The 15383-nt window shown below is 38.3% G+C and overlaps 3 protein-coding genes across 6 annotated transcripts in view; 1 reads left to right on the top strand and 2 right to left on the bottom strand.

The window, feature by feature from the left end:
- Positions 1-15383, bottom strand: part of LOC306880185 (creatine kinase B-type-like) — a 985569-nt gene that overhangs the window by 915828 nt on the left and 54358 nt on the right. The window lies entirely within an intron of this gene.
- LOC306879822 (GS homeobox 2-like) lies at positions 5660-7243 on the bottom strand. The gene is made up of 2 exons (XM_079433022.1): positions 6771-7243; positions 5660-6507 (listed from the first exon to the last, which is right to left on the bottom strand). The coding sequence occupies exons 1-2, from the start codon at positions 7144-7146 to the stop codon at positions 6167-6169; spliced, it is 717 nt and encodes a 238-aa protein (XP_079289148.1). The 5' UTR covers positions 7147-7243; the 3' UTR covers positions 5660-6166.
- LOC306880565 (uncharacterized protein) overlaps positions 13334-15383 on the top strand; it is a 38267-nt gene continuing 36217 nt past the window's right edge. Inside the window, exon 1 of one of the 4 annotated variants that reach the window (XR_013785085.1) lies at positions 13334-13426. Coding sequence is in view for 1 of the 4 variants with exons in the window: in XM_079434170.1 (XP_079290296.1) it covers positions 14402-14514 (113 nt within the window). In the remaining 3 variants the exon portion in view is untranslated. Of the gene's footprint in view, positions 13427-14395; positions 14515-15383 lie in introns of those variants that run through there. The other 3 variants (XR_013785086.1, XM_079434171.1, XM_079434170.1) reach the window with 3 other exon arrangements.

Below are 15383 nucleotides of genomic sequence, written 5' to 3' on the forward strand. Positions count from 1 at the left end.
TGCGCGAAGCAAAACTTTATAACGACTGCTGCTGATTAACCTTGAACGCAAACACTGAGTCAGCAAAGGCGTTTAGCACAGAAGTGTGTAAAGTGTTAAAGTAAACATGTAGAACACGCTTTTTCGGTGGGCTTTGGTTGCCTAGAAATCTGAAATGTCAAGGCAAAAGTGAAACAATAATGTTACATTTTGTTCAAATCTGTATGACTAAATTATTGGGTGCTGAAAATAGCCCTGTTATTTTCTGTCATTATGGGTCAATAAAAGTAACCCTCTTGTTTTTGTCCAGACTTTCATGGTCATTTGATTTTTTTTCAGTTCCAGATCTTCAACACTGTTTAGTTTAAAAGGAAAACCATGAGCTGAAGAGTGAAAGCTGTTAGTCTTTAGTCAATTTGCATGCAACTTGGTTTGCAACAGGATATTCTGAGGACACGCACCGTAGAGTTTCGCCTATAGGTGGTGCTGTAACCGAAAATGCATGCTGATTACAGCAACCTTTCGATCGAGGAATTTGAAATTGTAACATCTTGCTCTTGATTTATCAAATCTTTACACTCTAAGTCAGTAAAAATAGGGCACGATGTTCATAAAGGAATTTCTATGTTGATTTTTCACATATCAGTATGAAGTGAAGTGAAATGAAGTGAAGTGAAAATGACATGTGGCCAAGTATGGTGATCCATACTCGGAATTTGTGCTCTGCATTGAATCCATTCTAAGTGCACTCATACACAACAGTGTGAATCATTACGCAATGTTTTGAAATATCGTTCATTCAGGATTAGTGTTATGGCATCAAACGGGATCAAATTAGTGTTTTGTACCTCAAAAAAGGGATATTGTTAAAAAGAAACTGTTTTTCCAGTTCCAAAAGCTGAGACCTGCAGATTAAGCGTTCTGCCTCCTCTTGTGTTTGTCTTCTCAGAAATAATTCCTTAAAATATATGTTCAAAGTACTCAATACTTGTTTAGAGAGACAAAACACAACATTTACAACTGATTACAATGACAGGCATTGATACATTTCTGCATTCATTCTGATGATTTGCAGCCCTCAAGTATGCTTTCCAACGCTCAATATAATCAACAAATTGTATATGTTTATTCGCCAAATAATTACATATGTCATTATGAACTCCCACATATCTGGATAGACTGTGACCAGGACTGAGACCTTGAAATCGAAATGAAAATCTATCTATCTGTCTATCTATCTATCTATCTATCTATCTATCTATCTATCTATCTATCTATCTATCTATCTATCTATCTATCTATCTATCTATCTATCTATCTATCTATCTATCTATCTATCTATCTATCTATCTATCTATCTATCTATCTATCTACAGGTACATTTAAAAAACTTACAGCTCATGAAAGTCAAAAATCAGTATCTCAAAATATTAGAATATTTACATTTGAGTTTCAATAAATGACCACCCCTACAGTATAAATTCTGGGTATCTCTTGTTCTTTGAAACCACAATAATGGGGAAGACTGCTGACTTGGCAATGGTCCAGAAGACAATCATTGACGCCCTCCACAAAGAGGGTAAGTCACAGAGGTTCATTACTGAAAGGTGTGGCTGTTTACAGAGTGCTGTATCAAAGCATATTAAATGCAAAGTTGACTGGAAGGAAGAAATTGGATAGGAAAAGGTGCACAAGCAACAGGGATGACCGCAAGCTTGAGAATACTGTCAAGCAAAGCTGATTCAAACACTTGGGAGAGCTTCACAAGGAGTCGACTGAAGCTGGAGTCAGCGCATCAAGAGTCACCACGCTCAGATGTCTTCAGGAAAAGGGCTACCAAGCCACTTCTGAAACAGAAACAACGTCAGAAGCATCTTACCCGGGCTAAAGAGAAAAATAACTGGACTGTTGCTCAGTGGTCCAAAGTCCTCTTTTCAGAAAGTAAATTTTGCATTTCATTTGGAAATCAAGGTCCCAGGGTCTGGAGGAAGAGTGGAGAAGCATAGCATCCATGTTGCTTCAAGTCCAGTGTGAAGTTTCCACAGTCAGTGATGATTTGGGCTGCTATGTCATCTGCTGGTGTTGGTCCACTGTGTTTTCTGAAGTTCACAGTCAGCACAGCCATCTACCAGGAAATTTTAGAGCACTTCATGCTTCCTTCTGCTGACAAGCTTTATGGAGATGCTGATTTAATTTTCCAGCAGGACTTGGCACCTGCCCACACTGCCAAAGGTACCAAAAGCTGGTTCAATGACCATGGTTTTACTGTGCTTGATTGGCCAGCAAACTCGCCTGACCTGAGCCCCATAGAGGAAGATGAGAGACACCAGATCCAACAATGCAGATGACCTGAAGGCCGCTATCAAAGCAACCTGGGCTTCCATTACACCTGAGCAGTGCCACAGGCTGATTGCCTCCATGCCACGCCACATTGATGCAGTAATTCATGCAAAAGGAGGCCCAACCAAGTATTGAATGCATAGAAATGAACATGCTTTTCAGAGGCCTGACATTTCTGTTTAAAATATCCTTTTTTTATTGATCTTATGTAATATTCTAATTTTCTGAGACACTGAATTTTGGGTTTTCATTATCTGTAAGCCATAATCATCAAAATTTCAAGAAATAAAGGCTTGAAATATTTCACTCTATGTGTAATGAATCTATATAATATATGGGTTTCACTTTCTGAAATGAGTGACAAAAAATATTTACCTTTTTCACAATATTCAAATTTTTTTAGATGTACCTGTATCTATCTATCTATCTATCTATCTATCTATCTATCTATCTATCTATCTATCTATCTATCTATCTATCTATCTATCTATATATCTATCTATCTATCTATCTATCTATCTATCTATCTATCTATCTATCTATCTATCTATCTATCTATCTATCTATCTATCTATCTATCTATCTATCTTTTCACTCCTATAGCAAAGCCACTACCAGACCCAGATTCCTCTTATTTCCACCTGAATGAGTTGGCCAAAGTAATGAATAATATTCTGTCCTCTAACATTGTGTGACGGATATTAAATAATCATACATTATCTCATTCAAAGCTGACCTCTTTTTACAACGGCTATACATTCTAATCTAGCAAAGCCACTAAGCACACTTAATAATATAGTGGGCACGCTCAGGAGCGCAACAATGGGACGCCTTAAAGAGGAGCTGACACGTCTCAGAAAGGGCCCATTCTAGAGAACCCGACAAAAGCGCTCGGGACATATTGTGTGATGACTAGTTCCCACTAAATTAAGTCACCATGGACAGCACTGATGGGACACGTGTCTAGAATTCCCAGTTTCATCATCTTTGAAACAATCGGTTTTGGACGGAAAGCCCAAACGATGTCCTCGAGCTCAAAATTTCACGTTAACGGCGTTTTTCAGCATTTCACTTCGCAGTTTAAACTATTAAAAAAGCGGTTTCCGCGACTGAAGACAAAACAGGGTTTGGAGGCATTCACTGCCCGAGTGCCCCACTTCTCTCAAGGCGAAAGCAGCTGCAAGCGCTTAAAAGGGGCTTCTATTAATTGCTCTTTGTCATGCGTAATTGCCCATTTTGCGACAGTGCGTAATCTTTTAAAAGCTGAGCCGTACTTTGTTTCCATTTAATATTTGGTTCTAAGCATCGGATTCTCTAATTCAATTGCACCACCCGTCCAAGTGATATCACATGCCATAACACCAAAAAGAAAGCTTGCATTACCTTTCCTCACATCCTGAATGTGAAGCTTAATACAATTTTCTAACTGCCTACCTAAATAAATAAATAGCTAAAAAAAAAAAAAGAAGACCTAGATTTGTTTTTAGGGTTGTTTATTTTTTAGTAACCCTTGTAAAATTAACGTGCCATTTGAAAGTTTTCAAGTTCCAAACTCGAGACTTAAATCTAATATTAATAAAGTGACAATTGTCCGGGGTCAACCGTGTCACGTCTGAAAAACGGGAGTCAGTTCTGAAACGGCTGAAAACTCTTTTATCGGGATGTCTTTCTCTCTCACACCTGCGAGGGGTAAAGTCTAATTCGATTAATAAGAAATTCAATATATATTCATTAGGTGCCTTCCCTCGATAATATATGATCGTGAAGCGAGACGTGAAAGGAGGCCATTTATTCCCCCTCTGAAAGGACCTGCGTGGGACCAAAATTTCACCTGCTTCCCCTCTCAATTAGGAATGTATCCCAAACTCTGACGGAACACGAGTTAAATTAAGCGTTCGCTAATTTCCTATCACCCCTCCTACGTAATCCCTCAATTTTCAGCATGCCCCCTCAATTTGGCCCAAGTTGAAAGGTTCAAATAGTGCCTAATGAAACAGTGACTAAATCGTTTTCTCGCGCGCGGAGGAACCCTGTAGACGTCTCGTGAAAGGTCTTGAGCTCGCCGCCGTCGGGGGTCCGACGGCTAAATGCGAGTTCCTGGCAGGACAATCTAACCTGTCAAAGCCTTTGGCCAGCTCTGCGTATCTTTTTTCCCCCTCGCTCGTATTGAAGGAATTGCTACATAAGCAACCAACGTGGGACAAAAACTGCAATTAAACTCCTTTCGGATTAATTTAACAGGGGGACAACCGTCTCTTGAAAAGCACACACAGAATAGGGTCGACGTATAATTGACTATCACCTGGCTCGTGAGATACAAATTCTCTCTTAAAGGCCTTTTGTGGCATGTGCACTAGTAGGGAATATATGAGAAGAACACTGGAAAGTAAGTGAAAATATATCTCATACTGTATGTTTAACTGATACCTAAACACCAAGTGAGACTTGCAGTTAAATTAAAGCTCTGAATAAGCACCCTTAAGGTAACAATTAAATAATAAAAATTCAAAAACAAAAATAAACAGCATGTAGGCTATCAAATAAGTTTCACATATAGTGTTACACTTCTGGAGGCTTTTAAGGAAGGAGTTTCTCCTGTTCTCTTTGAAAAGTATTCAAGGGGTCAGCAGGCTGTAAAGTGTTTTCTTAATAAAACAAATGCTGTTGGCGTCTTGCTAATACATTTAAAACTATATGCCACGTGTTTATATACTATTATACCACTAATGCTGAACTTAAGTTTGTCTCCCAAAGTCCTATTAAAAAAAAAAAAGAAAAAAGATGGGGTTGAACTGGAGTGTATTTTACATTTGAGAAGGCTAGAAGATACCATTGTCTCAAACTTGGCACAATTTTTTATCCCAACCCAACTTTCGCCATCCCTATCATAGGTAAAACTTGTCAATTTACATTTAGCAGACGCTTTTATCCAAAGCGACTTACATTGAATTCAAGTTACAGTTTTTACATTTTATCAGCTCTTGCTTTCCCTGAATCGAACCCATGACCTTAGCGTTGCTAGCGCCATGCGCTACTATTTGAGCTACAGGAAAGCTGTTAAACAATTAAACATTAATGTTTTAAACACTCTCTATCTATCTATCTATCTATCTATCTATCTATCTATCTATCTATCTATCTATCTATCTATCTATCTATCTATCTATCTATCTATCTATCTATCTATCTATCTATCTATCTATCTATCTATTATTTCATTATGGCCACATGAATGTTTATGTATATGTTTTGTTTTCATTTGTGAAATATTTAAACAGGTGCCTTGTTCCAGTATAGGAAAATGAATACAGAACTCATATGAATTTCAGAACTCACAAGTGTAGTTACAGAAGTATTTTTTATTTAAATAAATACAAATATACACATTTTATTTAATATGCACATAAAATTCAGGTGGAAAAAAAATCACAGTTTCTCAGTAGTCTAGGACAGGTTGGATTAACAGTCTGCGTACAATATCACACAGGGAGTGTTTTATCTTCTCTATATATCCAACATTTATTCTTCAAGGAACAGGGAAAAAAACATCCGTGGTCGTTTCAAAAACGTTTTCACTTAAACTGTAAAAACGTATTTTACTTGCATCACTGAACTATTATTTCACAGTTTGTCGTACATATAAGACAAATAGCTGACTTGAGTGTCAGGGTAAAACAATATTTTAAGAGGAAAGAGGGAGGAATTGGTAGTAGCTAAACTTCCATACCCTTCGGGTTATGGAAATATGGAAGACAGTGTCCCATAAATTCAGTCGTTTAAAAGGATCCATACGTTTAAATGTGCCATGCAGGGTACCAAACTTAAGTCTATGATGTTCTCGACGTCCCTAGATAGGTGAAGTCTCCTTCTCCTCTGTTGCTGACACAGGTGACAGAGATTCTTCATCTTCAGAGCGCGGATAATGTGAGTGGCTGCCGGAGCATTTGCATCCTGCGTGCGCGCTTCGTTGCGTACCTTTGCCTTCTTTCTTGTGTTTAACGCGGCGGTTTTGGAACCATATTTTCACCTGCTTCTCTGAGAGGTTTAAATATGTGGCTATCTCGATCCTGCGTAAGCGGGAGAGGTACATGTTGGATGAGAATTCGCGCTCCAACTCAAGCAGCTGGGTGCTGGTGAAGGCAGTGCGCATCCGTTTGCCGTTCTGTATGTGGCTGTTGTCAGACGCACCTGTAGGAGAAAAAGCAAAAAAAACTCTTAAAATCACGTCAGTGCCAACCAACTTTGCGAAATAATTCAACGAATGTTATTCTGTGTATTTGAGACGTAAACGTGCCAAACATCAACATGATTATTACTATATAAAGTCGATAAAAAGTAAAATAAAACAAGGTAAATTGCGTGAAGACTTTTGAATTCTACAAATTGTCAAATAGTCAAGTGTCTCGTCATAAGGAGTAACAGGTGTATAGCTTGCGCGCGCACGCACTCACCTAGAGACAGACAGTGATACCTCCGAGGGTCAGTGACGCTGTAGCTTGTGGGCGGGTGTCCGTGTCCCGGGTGCGCTAACGCGGGGCTCTGTTGGTGTGCTACCCTCTGACAGAAAGCGGCGTCACCGACGGAGAAGCCCTGTCCCTTCAGCAGAGGGATTCCGCCGCGGGAAGAGTGGATATGCGAGGTTACGCACAGCGGACAGACACAGAAGGTGCCGGTCTTCCGGGACGGGCAAACGGGCGCAGTGACGCTCATCACTCCGGGAGAGTGCATGCCAATGGGGATGAGAAAGTCCTGTCCAGTGTGCTCGCTGAGAGCCGGGCGAGCGGGATCCTTGATAATCAAAGAGTCTACGTAGAAAGACCTCGACATGATCGCTTCTGTCTGCGTGTGATGCTGATGGTGTCAGTGATACCACACTGATGGCGTTGCTCCAAGGACTTGCGCAGAACACAGTGGTCTTAACACTGTTCTAAAGCCCTCGGGAGCAGACTTATGTTTGATAGTTCAACAAAAGGGACCCCGGAGAGGGCCGGCCCTAACGTCACCCACGTGCGCTCACGGCCTAGGGGCTTTAGTACCTCTGGTGTCCCGAGACACGTGATGCTTATGAGAGCCTCCAATCAAATCTTTGCCCATACAGTCTTGTTAGCTCGCGGGTATGCGCTCCTCGACAGGCAAAGTGGCACAACAGCTCTGGCAAGTGCGCCTACTGAGATATCAACAATTACCCCTTTATATTCCTGGTCTAATATACTGCATTATTATTTAGATTACCAAATGATGTTGAAGAAAGGCAGGAGTATATATTTCACACATAAACTGAGCTTGTCTGTGTCGACATGATAGTAACTTTCTCCATTTCAAAAGGCAAAATGCACCTCAGTATAGACATAACTCAAGAGATTATTGGCCAAAAGCCATGTCTATAAGAGGTTAACAATCGCCCCTCATCCATGGTTTTCATGTTTACATACTGTATTAGGGCTTCCTTGACCTAACCTAAATTGAAATTTAACAGACGAGGCATCCACATATGTTTACAACTAACAATATGCTATATGAACATTTCCCACCGTCTATTCAACTGTATTTATTTGAGAAATTATAGACCTTTTAACAAAAGGAAACACTGTATAACAGTGGTGAATTATAGCCTAATGAACGTCGTCTAGGCTTAGGATATGATTCTAATAAACAAACTTCTTGCCAAGTATTTCTTGTGATAAAACCTCGTTTCATTCAAAGACCAAAGGTAATTGAATAAAAAAATAAAAAAATAAATAAAACTGTCAATGCAAACCAAATGCAGCTATAATCTTGGTTCGCGTCGGTTTGGAAAGATTGCTAGCCGGCAATTAAAGATTTATGATTCTCAGTGGAGTCTGGGCACTTGCAATTTGATAGCGATTAGGATTCAATTAGAAAGTGTTTATTGTGGCGGTTTGGGAGTGGATAAACAGTCAGCTATTTCAGAAATGCGTTAATCCCTCATCTTGTGACAATAATTAGCGGGTTTGATCTCTCGGCGGGTCAGCAGCGGGTTGAGCTTCCACTTTCATCTGCGCGCGAACGCCTCTTACCTCCAGTCACTGCGCGAGGAGGCCAGTGGCGCGAGCGAGCGAGCTTTGACGAGGTTAAGTCTCCCTAAAACGGTAGGTCTGGCATTATTCTACCTCCTACTCTGTCGGGAGAGAGTTAACCCCGTCAAATCTTGTCTGAAGGTTACAGCGAAAGTAATGCTGTCAATCTATAAAAGCCTGGGCATGTAGGCTGCAATTATCTCAGCTCACACTCAATTACATGTCTGACACCTGAGCTTTTCAATAACATGCAAACATAGTAAAATCAGCTCTCATTTGGAGCGGCTTTTATGGATGTTAAGATAGAACTGAAAGTCTACTAAAGATGATTGAGGCCAAAGTTCAAGCGCGGTAATGACGATTTCATATCAGCGTTTAGAGCTATATCACCAAGAGAAGACGCTGCCGGGTGCTTTGCTTTCATAGGCATTTAATTGCTGAAATCAGCGGCAGTCTCATTCTTAAACGAGGTAGAATATGAATTTAAAATGGGCTGAATTGGGGAGGCTAAAAAACAAACACATCTGTCATTCTTGCTGTAATTGTTGTAATGGAGGAAACACGGCGTATGAGACATGAGAGAAGAGGGAGAGAGAGACAGAGATGAATGACAACCCATGTGGAATGATTCGCGGCGCGCGCCCTTCATACCGTCCAGTCTTCAATATTTTTTCACCTCCATAATTCTTCACGATAAAATTTCATTGTCTATTAAGTAATCCCACAAATGAGAGTCTTTATGAGTCTGTAATGAGCTCTAATTGCCACGACTAGCCGGGCCACGTGGAAGGATTTAAGACTTAAGCCGTCGGGTACTGTGCACAGAGTGTTACCTAGCCATTACTTTCATAATTCAAGGGGAAAATTAGCCCATTTAAGGAAAAAATCCTTTGATTCCTTTCATTCTGCTCCGGGTGATAGGAATACATCTTTGTCTGCTTGGGTTAAGACGGAGAGTCATACACACGCGTATAGGGTCTATTTCAAAGAGAAATGATTGCGGTTGAATAACACAGATATTGAAGATAAAATGTTGCAAATATTCTAATCAGTATTTAAACCCCTTTATAGCATTGGCCAGTTAGGGCCTATACTAAGCCTGGGTTCTGGCTTAAGTTAACTGTAAGTTTACATTTTCGTTCGTTACAGTTGAGAAAAGTAGGTCCTATTCTCCTCAGGTCTTTGCTTTAAATAGGTTACCACATCGTGTTTGGTATTAGAACCAAGACAAGTGATATTGTCAAGAACATCCAAAGAAAAATAATCATCTTTTAAAATGTATAATAATAACGAGACGTGTTTTTTTTTTTTTAAACCATTCAGTATTATTCTTATAGGGCCTATTTCACATTTTGCCCCTTACTACTCTAGTATTCTCTGCAAAGGCCACATGGGGAAAAAAAGCCCACTGGATGCAATTTTCTGCCAAAGCACTAAAACTACACAACTTTCATAAACACCTGTAATACTTCCACAAACTCTTTTGCATAAGTGGAGGTGAATGGATTTGTTGAGACGGTTGTGCAAAGTGGGTCCAAACTGACTGCTCTAGTCACAATGGAGATTTTTTTTTTTTTGACATGCTCACGAGTTCTGTATACAGAAGTTGTTATAAAATAGCTTTATATGTGAGCTATTACGAACGGAACACATCAAATAAACCAAGAGAAATTGCAGCATCTGCAGAACTTTTCCAAAATTCTGTAACATTTCGTTATTCTAGCATTAGGCTATTGCATACGATATTTTTTTCCTATATGCCAGTACAGGTCTTGAAGGTTTATATCTGTTGTATTCTAATAAAAAATCCATGCATTTTTAATGGATTTCAATTCAAGGATCAGAGGTGGGTGCAGTTCCATAGGAATATAATTAGTTTGTGTAACTTAATGTGCAACTACTGGGAGAAACTACTTAGAAATAATAAAAAAGCCGTTATTATATTATATTTACATCAAATACGACTATCTTTAATGTGATGTGTTGAAAATGAACACAGTTGTCAGCGTATGGTGCCAAAAGCTCTCACTTTTAGTGCCGTGCAATATTGCACTATAAGCGGTCCATAACTGCCGTATTGCATAAGTGTCATTAATTTGTGTCAACGCCTCCTCACAAAAGTTGTATTGTGGCGCAAGGGGCCAGCCTGCGGCCCATCCTGACTGATACAGTGGGTGATTCCCCCCATTCCCAGTAACTAAGCAACACACGGTGAATACTGAAAACTGAAAAGAAACACTCGGGTTTTCAATATAGTCTTCAATAGCAAGGGGAAAATGAACAATGATCCAGCAGACAACATAATGCGGCGCAGTGACTTTTCATTGCCAATTATCTCCTTCATCTGAATAGCAGCTGCAGGGCCTGCTCTTCATTTCATCGTTTTGGGGGCTGAGTGGGGGGCTTAAATTCAATTGCCTGTGTGTGTCAAAATCTAATTTATGTCTTAATGACGGATACGATTTTTATGAAAAGGAGCCAGAGCCACACACATAGGAATTTCTACAGCAAGCTGCAACTGTTGCTTATTTCCAACGTGTTTCTTTACAGATAAACGACAAGATATCCTATTTATTAAGAGAGTTTATTTCTCAATACACCGAAAGAGAAGCCTCGTAAACAACGCGCAATTAGGAGAGGCCAGAAAACAAGATAAACGCCGACAGATTCAGTGATGCTGAACTCAACGTTACCCACAGAAACTCCTCTAACCTCATTAAAAGAATCCTCTCTCTCATCACCTTATTAGAGCTCACAACTCTTCCTAATAGCCAACAGTTCTTTTCAAACGAATAGGCAAACATTCATGACTAAACCACAACAAGGCGAGACGAGGGACCGAATAGCCCTTATGCCGATTGCGTTTCGCTTGACATGCTGAAATAAAATGTAGTAAATATGTAAAGGTCTTAATCAAAGGGCCATAGAGAGCTGCAGAGTTATATCCAAATCACTCTTTTAAAAAATAACCTATATGGGAGGTCTGATGCTGTAAATTAGCCACAACAGACGTTTACTGGTCCGAGATAAATATGACCATATTATAATAATCAAATATATTCCATGTTTTTCCAATTTAATTCCTATTTTGTTTTAAATAATTATAAATCTAAATAAACTTTATTTAGCATTTGAATTTAATATAATGATTTTAACTTAACATTACATATATTAATGCATAAATTGTATCGAGCAGTTGTTGAAATCCTTTTTTTTTATATTATCTCCAGTGACTTAATGTAGTCTATCTGAATCAAAATATCAGTAATCATATATTTAGTTTTAGTCATTAAATTAATGTGCCAAATTCAGTAGATGTTTGTCAGTAAAATGTATCTGAAAAAAGAAATAAAAATATAGTTTTATGAATTATAGGAAAAATGTATATATTATCATATTATTACAATATTACTAAACACCCACTTTGTAGATGTGTTTACTGTTTAAAGGTTATAAAAAAATGCGTGCACCTAATAATACAATTACCAATTCGGGTTAAGATCTTAAAAAAGGCAGTTTAACTTCATTAGAAAATTATTTATTTATTTATTTTGCAGAAGTATCTGTAAAATGCAAAGTATTGTTAGTTCATATTTCATTTGATAAACTTAAAACAGATAAGTGTAAGCCAAAAAAAATCACATAATCAAAAGGTAGAAAGAATAGTCCTGTTCCTTTTGTCAGAATTATACTTCTGTCAGGAATTAACTACTAGAAAGTTATTAGAGCACAGATTCGGCAGACACTGATGCTCATTTGTGTTTCATTATTCTGATGAAGGGTTTCTCTGTTCACTCTCTTGTGAGCAGATGCACACTTTATTGATTGACTCAATCATGACTGGAGTGTGAGTGTGGTGTTCTTCTGTCAATTACAGTAATGTTTATCATGGCTCATTACCGCATGTCATTGTTATGCACTTTTACAAACACACACACACACACACCACTCTCCCCAGATTGCCCTCTTACTAGGGAGCACTGGTTGACTTTAATGACTGTCATCAACCCTTCCCTCTCTCGCACTCTCTTTCCCCCATCACTTCCTTTCTGGATGAACAGGGCACACATGTTATAAATGAGTGTATGCTGCCATTTTCAGATATTATCTGCTGTCTTCTCTTACTGTGTTAGTTATGTGGATGAGTTTTAGAGATTAGTTTGAGAGAAGAGGTCATCCGTATCAAGATATTGCTATAAATTGGGATCAGGCCATCCAGAGCCCATTTGGTCAATGTTAGGAGCATCATTTTATTTTGTCAATCTCTGACTGCCATTACTTTCTTACTTGTTTGTGTTTATTTTTGGTTCTATTATAATATTGTTCCCTCTATGTATTGCTAGCACCCCCCCCCCCCCCCCCCCCCCCCCAATCCTCTAAACAAATGCTTAGGAAAACATATCTCTATTACAGCCACTGACATTCTTGGAATGTATGCAAACCGAATCCTTAAGAGTTTTGAATATTTAATAACACTGCTAAATGTAATCTTGAGCAAAACCCAAAACAAATATTAATTTTCCTAATGTACATTATAATGCCTAAATTCACTTGTAGCTTTAAAAATTATTGATTTCAGTTTTTTTTTTATTAAGAAACAAATACAGATTTTTAATGTAGGCCATTTATCAGTTTTAAGCCATTACAAAATCAGCGCCAGCCAATTTCAATATCCTGAATTTTTATGTTTTACATGTTAAACATGTTAAATTAAAATGAAAATCAACCTAATTAACATAAAATCACTGTAATTTGCACTATGTCTGAGATATCTTTTCTAATAAACTCTCTCTTATATATCCTGAAGTTCAGATAATCAAATTATATATTTTTGCAGCAGTGCTTTACAAACAGAGTTCTGTTCTGTTTGTACATTTAATCCAGTTCCCAAGGTTAGCCTGGCCTATCGTGCGTCAGTGGGTTGAACTGATTATGGAGTCATTTGAGGTTCTCTGTGTTTACATAAACATCAGCCTACACTAGTAACCTGTGTGTTCTATAGGCATCGCTTTGAAGCCAGGATAAGCAGTTCTGGAATTAATTGAGCTGTGCAGGATAATAAGCCAAATGTAAGTTACTGAAATTCTTGTGTTTTTAGCATGGTGTGTGCAATACAGTAATAATTAGTCTACAGCTGCATACAGATATCTTAATGCTACCTAGATTACAGATTTCATCCTCAAAGCTACTGGTTTATTCATTTGAAGCATTCGTGTTCCCGATTTTCCAAAACACATGGTTGCATAAGGTTCACAAATAGGAATAGATGCAAATGTAGAAGATTGTTAGATAGCAAAGCAACAGTTATAACTCTAATGGAGCTTATTAAACAACAGAGGCATAACTGGATGAAACACCTGACTTAACCTGATACTGTCAAAGAAAAACAAATTTGGGTGGAAATTTTCCTCGTCTAAAATAGACTTAATATTAAAGAAATATTGCAGTTGAGCTCAGTCAACAGCATTTGCAAAAAAAATAAATAAATAAAACGTTTTCCTTGTTTTCTTAAAAAATTTTGGGATGCAGTCAGGCACTCAGTTTCTCAAAGTTTTCGTAGCATAATCATAAGATGTAAACAATACGCTACATAATTTTAGTGTGAAAAACAGCTTACTGATATTTTGTGTAATGTTATGTATAATTTCACAACTTAATGGCTATGACATTATAATGGCATAGACCCTATCGACAGCTTTACAGCTCAAATAATAGTTTTTATTTTTTTATTTTTTTTACATTTATAAAAAAGAATGGACAGGTTGATTGAGCTGATCTTGAATTATCCCATAATATTTATTTTTACCTATTTATTTTCTAAATGAATGTTATTGAGTTTTTTGTGACCAATTCATCCATTACATGTTTAATTTTTTACAGTTTTTTTTTTTTTTTTAAATATCATAACTTAATCTCAGACTTCCCCCTGGCGATGTATGCTGGACTGTTTAAGCCCTGCCCCTTTCTCCACAAACTCATGTTTATCTGCCTTCATCCAATAAACAACTGATTAATAAAATGTCCCAACCCAACATTTTACTCTAATGCATATCACTATATGGAAGAAAAATTTTCGCCATTGCATCAAAACCTTAAAGATTCAATGCACAGGATTTACAACTGACCACGACTTGATTGGATGTTCTTCATTCCAGTGGTAAATTGTTTACTTTTAAACTTCCCTATAAGGCTAAAACCACCATCAGTCTTTTGATCAGTGTATAAACTGTTAGCTAGCATGCACATATTGCCAAAAGACTAATATTTAGAAAATACTTTCACCTCCCACTCTGTGCTTTTCCAATGCAACATTTACCCACACTACACCTCAACAACATGCAACCATGTTATGCTATAAGTATCCATTCAAGCCATGCTAAAATGCACTAAAACAATCTGAATACTCCTATAAAAGTTGTGATTGTTGTGGCAGCCCAATTAATTTGTGTGGAAAAAAGCACTTTACAGTCTGGCGTGCACTTCATGTAGCTGGATGAAAAAAGGACTAATTGAATTATCACAACTCTTTTAGGTCTCAAATACGAGCTTTAGGATAAGGAAGCCTTTTAATTCTGTATGAAAGCTTCCAGCAGTGTTTCAGCCACCTCAGGATAAGGTGTTTTCCCTGTGTCTCATTAATTGTGGCAGTTCTGTGCTTCCTTGTGTCATAAATAGGCCAGAGGACCTTAATGTTTTGCATGTACAGAGAGGAGTGGGTAGATCTGAAAGGGCTGTGCTGTGCCACTCTCTCTCGCACTCTGTCCTGTTTAACTAGAGCTGAAGAGACTTTCAAGTGTGGCTGTGTCTTTGTGTTGCCTTAGTCCATTTGTGGCTGTCTGTGTGCGTGTGTGAGTGTTTTGGGGGTAGGGGTCTGAAATTTGTATGCATGCAAGCTAGTTAGAATCCCCCTCTTTACCACTAGAATTTGTAGAACCTGCTCGTTGCAGTGACTCTAGTTCAAGTCAAGCAGACTAATGTGGATGCACGTGCGAGGCCTTCGCAGCACCTGCCTGAGTTCCCTCCATC

This window comes from Barbus barbus, assembly GCF_936440315.1.
Source record: "Barbus barbus genome assembly, chromosome: 14".
Lineage (NCBI taxonomy): Eukaryota > Metazoa > Chordata > Actinopteri > Cypriniformes > Cyprinidae > Barbus > Barbus barbus.

Excerpts from the sequence above, each read along its gene's own strand:
- LOC306879822 (XM_079433022.1), bottom strand. The coding sequence starts at position 7,146 with ATGTCGAGGTCTTTCTACGTAGACTCTTTGATTATCAAGGATCCCGCT. Across the intron at positions 6,508-6,770 it reads GTATCACTGTCTGTCTCTAG|GTGCGTCTGACAACAGCCAC; the intron begins GTGAGTGCGTGC and ends TTTCTCCTACAG.